The sequence below is a fragment of the Bactrocera latifrons genome, unplaced genomic scaffold, assembly GCF_001853355.1.
Source record: "Bactrocera latifrons isolate USDA-ARS-PBARC rearing strain unplaced genomic scaffold, ASM185335v1 scaffold_64, whole genome shotgun sequence".
NCBI classification, from domain to species: Eukaryota; Metazoa; Arthropoda; class Insecta; order Diptera; family Tephritidae; genus Bactrocera; species Bactrocera latifrons.
This window is the reverse complement of record NW_017537312.1, coordinates 403,277-417,153: the sequence shown is the minus strand read 5'-3', so window position 1 is coordinate 417,153 and position 13,877 is coordinate 403,277. Positions and strand designations below refer to the sequence as shown.

Here is a 13,877-nt window from a genome sequence, read left to right as displayed (position 1 = left end):
AGACCACGTTCGCGGAAATACGGTGCGTATGAGTAACTTTTTGCCGTAAAATCATTAAAAATTTGAATGAGAGTACGGAGAGCACCGGCAAGGAAAAAATTCACTTTTAACGGTGACTATATATCTAAGTTGGTCAGATAAATTAATTTGAATATTCTTAGTAAACTTTTGTAGCTTTAAAAAATATTACATTTTGATAAAAATATTGGACTCCTGTAGGGGTAATAAAATATGTAAGTACATATTTCCAACATATATGAATTACAATCAAAATATTTATACGGAAAAAATTTCATATGAATTCAGTGTTGCATTCTAGGGTTAATTTATAACTTAATTCATTTTACTTCGCTAAGATTTACGAATTGACTCCACACCGTACCAAGTAAACCATGAACAAGTATTGTAGACAATTTGCAATTGGACCGGGTGCATAAGAAATCACGAAGACATGAACCGATTAATTCCGTTTTCAGAAAAGAAATTGGAAAAAAGCGCAAAGATTGCAGTGAAGCGTAGGAGTGCGCGTAAGAAACCATTTGTGGGGTGGTGGCAGCTATGTTCGAATAATCTTAGACTTGGAGTGTGCCCAATTACATTTGCGTCGTTTATTCGTGCGAAATCGCGTTTACTCCACGAAATTTCACCAGCCGTACAGTTGTCTGGAGCTGGAAGCATTGGTTGTCGGTGATTTGCCGGTGAATGCCGCCCACCTATATTATTGTGTAAGTGTGTGTGCGCTGTGCCCACACTGCCGCCCAACAAACTGGAATGGGTGCAATGGACCAACATTAATTTCATGTAATTTCCCATTGTAATCGACATTTGAGCGCACGAATTACATTTCAAGTGAAGAGAAAGAGGCGAATTGAACTGAAACGAAGCGCAAAGAGCATTGAATTGAATTGCACAGCAATGAAATGCAATATAATCGGGCCGCAATGGTTAAACCAAACGGAGTTGCAGTTAATGGAGCTGTTGTGTTGGCCAACTCGCTTTGCATTTGCCACCGCGGCCGTAATGTGCCACTAAAATTATTTGCTCCGTTTTTTGGTGTCTTTGCTTTCTTTCATAATATAGCTTAAAACACGCCGTCACTAATTTTCGAAAAACAACAGAAATGGAAAGTCATAATTTAACTGTAAGCCGAATTGGTGGTGCCAACTTGTGTTTCCTTATTTCGGCGCAAAATATTTACTGTCGCGGCAACTCGTGCAGCCAAAAATTGTCTTGCTTGCGCAGGTTTAAGTCAAGTTGTTTAATTTCATGCTGAATTTCGATTACGAATGCTTTGACTTACGTTAAATTGAGATCCTATTTGTTGAACTTCTGTACTGACTTCAAAGGGACTTACCTGAAAATGAAAGAAGTGAGAAAATATGTGAATTGGGACATATACTTGTAAGTATGATACATACATTGTGAGAAATAATGTGGAAAAAAAGTTAAATATAAAAGCTAATAGTACAAAAATTTACTTCGTTCTTGCATTGTTATTAAGGAAGAGGTAGCACTGCGGTACAGCAGTAAAAATAAATGCTCATTTCGATACTTAATAATTTATTTGTAATATAATTTTTACTCAATTTGACTAAATTTTGATAATATAAACCTTTAAAACCCGTTATCAGCAATCCAAGATCAGCGTATTGTGTTATTTAATTCTGCTGACCTAGAATAATTTTGGCTGCCAAATTGCGAATGTTGAGTGAAGGGAAAACAATTGAGATTCTGAGGAATGAACCAGCCATAACTTCAACAATTTCAAAATTGTCGAATGAATTTCTGAGATTTAAATGTTTATAATAAAATACCCACAGACATTGTGAGTGATTTTGGAAACTTTTTATACCAAAAAAAAAAAAAACTACAATTATATTGAATTTATCTCGTATCATGAATTTATCATTCTTCTTTTCAGATGTGAGACTGTGAATTGAGGCCGAACTCGAGTTAGTGAAGTTTACCATTTAAAAAACTAAAACTGAAAACATAATATTGCCAACCTTTTGGTCATATAAATTCGTAGAAGGTTGACAAATATTGTTGCGAGTCTGTCTTATCTGTTTTTATTTACACTGATTTTCCAGAGGTTACTGCTTTCTTAAAAAATAATAATTATTGTTAGTATATTAATTTATTAGTTAACTAATGGTTGTACATTTTCATGTGGGTAAAAAAACAAAATTATAATAATTCCAAAAATGTTGTAATCGAATAAATTTTAATGAAATCGCGGCAATAATTGTGTGTCGTTGCTTTTGTTCTCAATTAAAATCACGCGAATGCTAATTAACCAAATGGCAAATGCAATTTAATACGAGTCAAAGCGTAAACAACCGAATTTTGTCGGGACAAGACAAACAAAGGGGAAGGGGGAAAGCAATTTTAAGTTAATGAAATGCCGTTGCGTGTATGTGCAATTAATCAGAAAATGCGAGAACTGTAAAATGTATTAAATTAAAGGAGAAAGGGTTAATGACATGCGGCCGCTCGTCGGAGACTGATATTGAAAAAAATTAAGACATTTTATTAAATTATAAAAAACATTTGTTTTTTTTTCCAAAAATTTTCCAAAAAAAAAAATCTTTTTTAATATATGAGGCAATGCGTGAAATACATGTTGTATACGTGGGTAATTTATTTTATGGTTTCTTAAACAGAATGATATTCAATGCGAACTGTAGCAGGAGTCTTACTGACGTCACTAACACGAACACGCAAAATAGCGAAGGTGTAAAATTGAAATCACTGCGTAGGCATTTCTTCGTAGGCGTCAAGTTTCACAACAGAGGCGCACTTATGTATGTTTAAATTGAGCAAACAAGTGGTAATTTAAATACGGAGATTACTATGGAAACCTCGGCTAAAAAGAACTTTAGGCACCGAAAAGCTAATAGAAATTATTTCAAATCTCAGCAATGAAACATTTTTCTATAGCCCATATTTCGAAAAATATCCTGTGAGATCGGGAAGGTCGTATCTTGAATAGTTTTTGATTGGCAGCGTTCTAAAGAGCGACCGCTCGGAGCTTCAAACATATTTAAGTGAAACTTTCAACGCGTTTTTCTCGCAACGAGATTTTTCAAAATTGCTGGCGTCATAACTCAACCAGATATTCACCGATCGACTTCAAAAAGGAGATTTTTGAATACATTTACTATACAATGACGCACGATCCTTTTGATTGGTTGAAAATTGTCAATTTGGCAATAAAAAACGACCAAATTTTCTTAAAAAAACTTGTTAATTTTTGATACATTTCAAAGATCGTAGGTCATTGTATGGGAAATATCTTAAAGTTTAATAAAGATTTAAAATTTTTTGGTTTTAGCTACTCATTTGGCCGGAATCATGCCAGCAGTTGGGGCACTTTTTTTGCACCTCCGAAGACAGCCCGTAACTCTGTTATTTTTCAACATTTTTGTAAAAAAAATCTTAAATATAGCTAAAAATATTCGTCATTACGTTCAAAGAAGTTCGAAATATTCAATCGCGAACTTTTTCTTAAAAAATTCACGAAAATCGCCTAATTTTTCATGCGTCACACTGTTATAGCCCTTTAATCATGCTTCCGCGACAGTGTATCAAGCTCATTACTCATGAGCCCAATCAATCGTATGAAGGAAGCATAAGCCTTCTGTTAATCATTTATCAGCGGCATTGACATTGACATCGGTACACGTAATGCCGTTGCCACAATAACACAACAGCCCACGCATGTATGAACCCCCACTAAGTTAGTTGAAAAAATATGTGTTGCTCGCGTCACCCACGCTTTTTTCGCTAAGCGAGCACATGCTAAATGCAACGAAAGTTCGCAACCTAGTAGATACGAATTTTGCGGGCAGAGGCGTAACTCTTACGTAGGCAGTCTGTCGTAAGTATTTCTGCAACGAGCAGTGGGTGCGTTACGTACACTTGGTGGTCATAAAAGGCAAACGCACACCAGTCATAATCGAAACACCTTAATGTATACTATATAGTAATGGTAGCGCCTTAATGTAGGCTACGTACAGTTTAGTAGCGTACAGTCAACGTCCGAAGGAAACGAGGCGCTTAACCTTTTCCTCCGCAGAGACGCAGCAACGACGCGTCACAGACAGAAGTTAACAAATATTTAAATCTAGCATGTAGAGTAGGCAGAATGTGGCAGACGTTGAGACGTTTCATTTGTTTTGCTGTAGCCGTACTCGTTAATAAAGTTTGGCCTAAATATTTTTACACAAGCACACTCGGCGGCATTTAGAAGAGCTTGGTCATCCATAAAGCTTCTGCTGCAGACAAACGAGCTTTAACGTACGGGCCAATAGTCGCAGAAAGCTTCGTACGTAGGCAATTGCGTGCGAAGGTTCGAATTCAAGGACAAACGTCGAAGGATCAATGCGCGTGTGAGCACAGGTGGCAGGCACAGACGAAGTCAATGGAGAATTTTTAGGAATTGTGGCACTTTTAATGGTATACGGCTGTAGTGTCATGCACCTCCAGTGTAGAGTACGGAGTATCGTGTGTGGAGTCCCGACAGCTGTGGCCGAAATGAAAGCGAAAAGCGACGTTTGAGTTGGTGAGTTGCGTAAAATACAAGGTCGTTTTTTGGCCTCGAAAATGTGTCTGGCGCAAAATACTGCTTCATTCACGGGCGTTTGCAACTGCGGCAGGAATGTGTTTGCCACACACAAGCAGACGCTAAATTATGCTTATGAATAAGTAGTTGCTTCGCGAAGAGGGTTTAGGCAATGGAATTGATTTAATGAGGCAATTCATAGCTGACGTTGCCTGCGTGTCTGCCTTGGAGGTGTCAAGACCGCTTTCATGTTCTTTGACATTTGACATGACCTCAAAGGCGACGTCTGTATGCCATTTCTGGTTGCTAGGCTAAATGAGACTGTGTGAATTGGCCGGGAGTACGCCAGAATTTTCGGCATGGTATATAATATATGAGTAATTTTTTTAATATTAAGAAGACAGATAGTTTTAAAGAAACGTTGGAATTCAAGGCGTAACCAAAATTCAATTTATGTGCGCACGAGTATGATTACTCTGCAGACTTTGCACTGTCCACTTTAATTTTCCAATTGAGTTTGCGTAACAATTTGCAAATTTTCCGGTCTCAAAAGTGTATATATTTGTTTTTGTAATTTAAAGGGTAAATGTCCTGCCGGCCGGTGCCTTGACCTTGAAGTTTGGGCAAAAAACGACGTAACGTTTGAAAGTTTAATAATATTTATTGCCGAGATCGTTGGCTGGTGCCTATGTGCTTTGATGAGCACACATACAAACATATACAACACACATACACTCTTGTGAGCTTATAAAAATTTGCCTAACATGGGGTACTACAGTGCGTATACGCAATCTGTATACGACAATTCGCACAATTTCAAAAAAAAAATAAATAAATAAATGCAGCGTATAACGGTGAACGTCTAGACAGTTATTGAAGGTTATCGTGACGAGGCAAATGAACCGAAGGAACATACGAGTGCTGATTTCGTGCGGTGCAACGACCCGCGGCAAGGAATTGCGTTCACGCACACAAAGAGACGATTTTTTCGACAATTTTTTTTTGCTTAGGAATTACACGGGGCTCATAGGCGCATTTGTTTGAAGGGCACAAGTGCGTATAAAATATGAAAAAATAACGTGGACTGAGTTGGAACCAAATTGAGACTGTTAAAGGGCGCTGTAGCGGCTGGATTGAAAAACAGCGCACAACATATTATTTATATGTGTGCAAGAGTGCGGTAATGAGTCTGCAGCAGTGATTGCGCTGCGACTGTCGGCGGTTTTGCATTTAGAACCTAATTATGATTCTTGCGGCTTGTTGAACTCTAACAAATTGGCGGTTGACCCAGCGCACACGGTGTGGAAGCGTTTTAATTAAAAAAACGTTTTTTTTTCGAAGTTGTTATTGTTATTTTAGGAGTTATACGAGTCGAAGTAGGTTGGCGCCACATCTCGGTGTAAGAAGCCGCACGTGCCTTCAAAGCAGCTACGCAGTTGTTTTCCATATCACACACATGCATACAGATATATGTACATGTGCATGTGCTTGTGAGTGCAATTCAATATTACAAAACGCCGACAGAGCTACGGATATGCCTTTGGCATTCTCGTACGTGACTAATGTCAGTTCAGAAGTATTAATATGAAATTAAAAATTACAAAAGGAAAAAGCATAGAGTTTTGTACTCGAAGCCACAAACAGCGAAAATGCATTAACCTGATTTTTCGGTTTCAATTTCGCCGCTTTGTTAATATAAGCGTGCTTTTAGCCTCTGCCATGCAAAATCAGGTTGGCTAAGGGTGACTAAACTGTGGGGCTACCGCATTGCAATGGCCGAACGGTCGGTGGCACCAGCGTCGAAAGTGCGTCGTGGGTTCAATGAACGACAACAGGGAATTTATTTTACGCAGCAATCGCAATCAAAGGAAAGGAGAATTATGACATTTCGCTTGCACAACTTCTTCAACGCATATTTATGGCTTATGAGTTAAAAAAAAAATTGAAAAAAACCGATAACATTAATTCGAGCTAAAATAAAATAGCATGTTAATATTAATCAATTAGCTTGGCTAATTTTACTGCGCAGGGAATATGCAATCATATAAATAAGCTTACATAAGCAACTAAAATAATTGATAATGTGGAAACCGTTGCCATTTAATTGCATCATAGCTGCGAAGTGACAACTTCGAATTTCTTATTTCCACATTATCATTACAGTTGGTGCGCAAGCAAAATGTCACATACATATACATAAATATTCATATGTTGCTTCACCGCTTCATTTCTTATCTGCTTGTTTCGTATTGCCGAGGAGTAGGCTTTGAGCCGGAAGTTAAGTGCGCAGAAAGCGTGCTTTCTAGATATTTTCAAATTGCTAAATTAGGTATGTTTTTTATTCGAAACTGTTTTTTGTTGCAGTTGAAATTCTTAAGGAATTAACTGCATGTAGGTTGTAACGAGTAAAAACTTGTTCGAGTTGTGCAGAAAGCCGGGGAGTGTATGTTTTAGCCCGACAGTTGGGCGAGGTTATTTTCTTACCAGTTTGGTCTTAGCGAAGTCTAGAGCTGAAGTCGTAGACCTCATCTATAAGCAAACAGCAAAATGACAACGAATATGGCTAGTATTTTGATCAGGTCATGAATGGAACTACTAAAACTAAATATTGTYTGAAGCAATAAAATTAATTRCGTAAAGATTTTGCAAATCCAGCCTTATATGCATAGATGGTTAGAGCAAACCGCTAATTGCTGTCTCTTATACACATCTAGATGTGTATAAGAGACCACTACACTTTCTTTACAAAATACCTTTGCGCTGTTGTTGTTATTATTGTAATTCTAAATAATTAGTAAATATGCACATTAGCTCAATTAAAATGTTTATTTTGGGCGAGGTTATTTTCTTACCAGTTTGGTCTTAGCGAAGTCTAGAGCTGAAGTCGTAGACCTCATCTATAAGCAAACAGCAAAATGACAACGAATATGGCTAGTATTTTGATCAGGTCRTGAATGGAACTACTAAAACTAAATATTGTYTGAAGCAATAAAATTAATTRCGTAAAGATTTTGCAAATCCAGCCTTATATGCATAGATGGTTAGAGCAAACCGCTAATTGTATTTCTAATTCAATAAGAGCTTGTGTAAAACCGCCTCAACAACTTAAGGCTTACACTACACTTTCTTTACAAAATACCTTTGCGCTGTTGTTGTTATTATTGTAATTCTAAAAAATTAGTAAATATGCACATTAGCTCAATTAAAATGTTTATTTACTTTGGAGCGATATTGGAATGGCGATAGCGTGTGCAATGTGTCATAAGATAGGCAACAACAACAACAACAATAACAATAAATCATTAATCTCTATCTAGCTGCAAACGGAACACATCGCAATGTGTGAGTATGTACAAATAATATGGCAATACACTTGCTGTTGTTGACTTTTATTGCAAACTACAGCCGGGCAGTTCGTTAGCCGACGCCGCCAAGTTGAAGGTCATCAATTTCACTAAATTCGCGCGGAAATTGCCTGCTTGGGCATTCACCGCAAAGCTGCTTAGAACACATGCTTCAATACATACAAACAAACATACACACTTAGACAGCGATGTTTGCATGCTTATATAACTGCATAGGCATGCATATGCATATATGTAGATTTTATGGTCGCTTAAGTAATGCCCGCGAAAACAAACAACAAATGCATTACGTGTTTATATTTACACACATACCAACACACACTCACTGACTTACAAACATTCCGACAGCGAAAAGTGCAAGTCTGAGCATTTGGCCGCTGAAATTTGTGCATACTAAATATGCATGCGCCGCTTAGGAAGTGAACTAACATTTGCGCGAGTGTGTGTGTGTACGTACCAGCTGAACTGGTGAATAGGCGGTGCGAGCGCAGCTATAAAAATTTCGCATTTTCTGACAGCCAGTTCAAATAGTAAAGCGCAACATACATATGTATGTACATGCGCGAGTAGAAAAGCGGCAGCGGCGGAACAACGTTGAAATAACGCCAACGCCAATCGAATAACACCATTAATGCACTTGACAATGGCAATGGCAATGACAGTGGGAACGCTGTTACCCGGCGAAACGACCTTGGTGACAATGACCCCAAAAGTGCTCTAAGCAACCAGGCACGCACATACAAACGCATAGATAAACACAAGCACACACTTATAGTAGACATTAGACAAATAACTACTGCAGGCCTCACGCTCAGTGCCACAAAAACAACGTTCGTCAATGCGCGGGCGAGAGGGAGGGTGCGCTTTGTTGGCGTGTTTATTTACAACCACCTCAGGTGCTGATAATTTGCTTTGCAGTCGCAACCAATAAACAATTTTGTAGTTTTTATTGCATTTGAAATCTATTCTAATATCCGCTACGCAACCAGAAAAAATAATTAGAACGATTGTGTGTGTTTTCTGATAAGATAGCAGTCGATGGAAAAAGTGTGTGTGCATTAAGCGCCTTTGATATAAGAGACATTTAGTTAGTGAGTAGAGTTGAAACCACCGGGACTAAAATCATATCACTCTATAATATCCTCGCTGTTGTGCTGTGTGTGCCCATCCTGCACTCTTGATGAAGTCCATCAACTCAGAGAGTTTTATACGTGCGATTTCCGAGATATCGCCAAGAAATCTTTGACCGAAAGTTGCGAATCTTTTCCCATACAAAGCTTTGTATTAGCATAGAAGATGCTCTTCTACAGAATCTTCTTCTTCTACGTCTCGGCCGCTTCTGTAATAATTCTGGAATGTCTGCCATTAAGATAGAAACGAGTCAGACTCCTACTAGAGTTCATATATCATTACTTTTAAAAGAGGGATATACTTGTATTACCTCTTTATGGAAGTCTAATTGTAGGGTGGCGTCAGCTTTGGCTAGTTCACCTGTTTCAAAATTACCAGAAATATCACTGCGTCCTGGAACTCATTACAGATTTATCGTGAAATAGGATGTTCACTTTCTTCGATGCAATAAACTAACTCTAAGAGACTTTACTGATTTTAAAGTCGTTTAGATATCTGTGCTATGGTAGGCACGCTCTTTCTCAGAATAAGAAGTTTTCTTTAACTGCTGCAAACTTCGTTGGCAGTAAATGTAAATAATTTTAACGTGTAATCCTATTTACTCTGACGTCACAGCTCGGCAGTAAAAGCAATCTTTTCCACAACAACAGTAACCGCTATTTTAGTCAACAGTAAATTATATGTGAGCCCATATCATTAGTGCGACAATACGGCTTAGACGTGACGAAACAAACAATTAAAGCAACATGAGCAAGTACGAGGTGGGGGAGCTTTAGAGATGCGCTTCTTAACTACTATATTTTAAGTTTAAAATGTGATAAGTAGTCAAATTGTTACTTTGTTCCGAAACTAAACGCTGGATCACAAGCTTACGAACTACATTGTAGTATATAGTCACGCTTCCACTAAACGCCTGTAAATATTTACATACCACTACATGAATGTAGGTGTGTATGTGTGGACGTTTATGGGGTAGTGCTTGTCGTCCGTCTGTGCTTTCAGTCGAGTTCAATGAAGAACGAAATATTCAAAATAAAAAAGCGACTACGCAATTCAAAACAAATACCGGGGTTGTTGCCTGATAAGCAAAAAAGTGAAATGGCAATGAACGAATTTTGAACAAATAGCAAGAACAACAACAATAACATCTGTGAAATAGTAACTAAAATATACGCCAAAGTGTTGACACTACAAAGTCGACAATAACAATTTAACAACAACAAAAATAAATTAAAATATGAACACACACACGAACAGACTTATCGGGCGTGTGTCGTGCCATAGTGGGTTCAATGAAATTATGCCGTTAGTGTAGCTTTTGCTCTAATTCTAATTGAAACTGTGACTGTGTGTGCACGATCAGACGATAGTAAACTGAGAGCTGCCAAAATATGTAGATCAAATGCCGAATGAATTGCAGAAACCTTTAAAAATAAACAAATATATGGTGATTTGACTTTACAATCTGATGACAATTAAACGTTTAATTAATATGCGTACTAAGTCAATTTGAGGCGCAGCAACAAATAGCCGAAAGACAGCGTTACCATATCGATAAGAGTATTTGAACTAAGTGCAGTCCGGAATTTTCTGATTTTTAGATAATTATGGTGCTAAAAGTCTTGTTCTAATATGACAAAATATAAATTAGAAATTATTTATGTAAAAGGCTAAGACATTCAGGGTTTTGCGAAATCGAATTTGTTTTGGCTTATAGTACGCTTTAGAGTCTTAACATCATTATTGAATGGGGCTACAATGCTACTCGGAAACTATCCTACGTATCCACTTTCAATTTGAACGGTAGCTTTAAAGAAACAAGCTACTGTTCAGCTTAAAATCTAACTTTTCGACTTTATCAGCATATCTTATGTATATCACCATCGCGTTTTTATATTTCCAGCTATTTCGAGTTTTTACAATCAAACTTGTACGTTAAGGGTCCTCTGAATAAAGGTAATTCTCAGGAATTACAATGTCAATATAAAATGTTTCAAATTTATGTTTCATGAAGCTTGGAAGAGAGAAATTTCATTCTTCTTTCTTTACGGCCAAAATAAGTCATAGACGTTAGGCCTTTTTATGGCGTTAGATTGGCTTCACCTGGTGTTAATACACCAATACAATTTAATATTACTTATAAAAGAGCGAACTTGAAAATGTTATCGATTATTTCGATGACTTATTTTTGATTTAGCTCATTTTTGTTAAATATCTTAGAGCTCACTGCTATTTTTTCGACTAACTCCTTAACTGTAATTTTCATTTCAACTCAAAGACATGGATCAATACCCAAGTTTACTTTCTTCTGTCAGTCAACAATTTGTGCAGCAGCCAGCTTACATTGTTGCCACTTTTTTTTTTATAAAATAAATTCATACATGCATATACATATATGTTGCTCTGTTAGCAAACACTGCGTCCCGACTGTCAACTGCCACGGTAAGTTGCGTGCGCTTCGTGTGAACCTAGGGATTTCCGGTATTACAGTCCGATAGATAAATAGTTACGTTATATGTATATACACCTATCCACTCCACCGCTGTACTTTGGCACTTCTTTCGCGCCCGGCACCAGCTTCAATAACTTCCCATCCAACACTACAATACATGAGTGTGTGTTACTATTGTTATTGCACACCGTAGGTAAATCTCGTTTTTTGCCACGTCAGGAAAATTGTATCGCTTCGCCAGAGCGATCGGGTGATTTTCCTGCATTGCAATACTTCAGGTTATTGACATTTTGTTGTATTCAACCTTTTATGTGCACGTTGCGAGCATTGTTGTGGTTGTAGATGTTGTTGCTACTTCGTGCATATACATATGTTTTATATGTTTCCCCTTCATAATTTTGAGGTTGATTGTTTGAAACAAAACGCCGGTGTTGTTGCTAGACTAGGTAGGATCCATTGGCTCAGGTTCAGGGCACACGCTTCATATTTTGTATCTGTATGTGTGTAACTGTGTAGGCCTGCAAGAGGGTGCATGTATCCGCTTCATCACGAGGGTGCAACACCCGGATTAACTTAATGCTGGTGACCCTTTCTTGCTTGCATTTCCTTTGCCCCTTCTCCGCTCTACTTTCCGCACATCAATGCTTGTCGTTTTATAACCCTTATTTTTCGTTAAGTATACCAAGTATTTGACATGATTTCAACACGCCTCAATTTCTCTTTTGATGTTTCTACTTATCATACGCATACATATACTTGTATGTGTATGTATTTTTCTAAATGGTACTACACCCTGTAATGAAGCCGGGTTTAGACATAACAAGTGCAATTCTTGTAAGTTCGCAAATATATTATGTGCATAGTTTCCTCACCTATAAATTAACGTATGTAGGTGTCGTGGTAAATTTTCCTCAAGTGGAAATATGTTTCAGTAGAAATATGTCACATTTCTCGCAACGATAAATATATTGATCCTCGGAGAGTACTCAGCTTTTCTCGTTAAGTCCACGCCCCCTGAATCTCGCCAAAGATTTTTACCAACCTGCAGAGTGGACGCTTAAAGCCGAATTTAGTCACAATAAGCACTTTTATCCTAGTCTCGGCTCTCAGCTTCCCATCTGCAGGCACCCAAAACTGCAAGAAGGTAATGCAGATCCAGTGAATAATACTTATATGTATGTATTATATAATGCATCTTATATTTTGTGGAGAACCTACATATTCGTGATAGCTCATTGCCTAGAACTGTTAGGTGCTCACGATGATCTCTCCCTCTCCACATACTAACTAAATTATAGCGGTAAAGTCACTGGCAAATCGATGTAGAAATCTTAATGTATGCGCGACAAAAGTGACCACTAGATGTTTATTATTTTCCCGGAAGCAATGAAAAGAAAAGCCGACTTGGGAATTTATGCTTATGCTCATAGAAACCAATGCACGAGGCTTGTCGGAATAATTTGTAGAAAGACAGAACCGTTACAGTTAATTTGTTGTTTGCTGCTTTATTGTGATACCTCGCTTAGTACACGGTAGTAGTTCAAAGTGAGCGAAAGCGCTTAAATTAAGTTACGAAGAACGCAGATAATCAAACCGTAAGCAAATATAGTGGCAGTAAGTCTCAATTGCATTTCCGTAAATGCAAACCGAAAATGTCCCATATCGGCAGAGTCATTGTCCTGGCATGTTGCTTACTTCTAATGTTACAAGAAAGCATAGCAATGTAGAATTGACACCACCGTTCCGTTGGCCCCGCTGGTGAGCGTTTTGGCGTGGTTCTTCAAGTTCGTTGTACAGAGAAGTTTTGTTGGCGATAAATCGCAAAAAATGCGGTAAACTTCAAAATAAAAGCACCCCTCGTGAAGCACAGCTAACTCCGCTCTCACCCCGCGGAGACATAAAAAGTCATCCAATGCTCTTCAAATGCCTTGTGAAAGTATTTGCTGAGGTGCGCTGACAGCAATGCACGAGGCAACTAAACAGCTTTGAAGGCAATTGTGGTTGCTGATTTTAAGTGTTCCAGGGTTGGTCGGTGCTAATTGAAACTTAGACTAGCTGCGCACGAGTGGCTCAGCGCGGCCGATACGCTATTTAAAGGCTTTGACGTTTTGCCACCGGCGGGGGCATGCCATTGTCCGTGATGGCAAATGATAAAAGCGCGTTGTTCGACCCTTCGAATGCTGCAAGTGAGTATTATCGCTTTGAGTGCGCTTTGTTGTGGGGAAACACCAGCAATTGTAGGCGTGTTGGCATTTCCAGTTCCCCTAACATGGCATATGGCTTTATGGGCTATTCGGCATAATAACGACTGGATTAACTGCATGAGAGCATTTGGAAGCCATAAATGTGTCAAGTTAATGTTGAC

The 13,877-nt window shown here is 38.2% G+C and overlaps 1 protein-coding gene across 2 annotated transcripts in view; it reads right to left on the bottom strand.

The window, feature by feature from the left end:
- The window catches only part of LOC108975360 (zinc finger protein 704), a 287,817-nt gene that overhangs the window by 15,041 nt on the left and 258,899 nt on the right, over positions 1-13,877 (bottom strand). The window contains exon 5 of one of the 2 annotated variants that reach the window (XM_018943784.1): positions 1,301-1,354. The exons of the other annotated variant lie outside the window; for it this stretch is intronic. Within the exon in view, the coding sequence (XP_018799329.1) occupies positions 1,301-1,354 (54 nt within the window). The remainder of the gene's footprint in view (positions 1-1,300; positions 1,355-13,877) is intronic. 2 annotated transcript variants of the gene reach the window in all.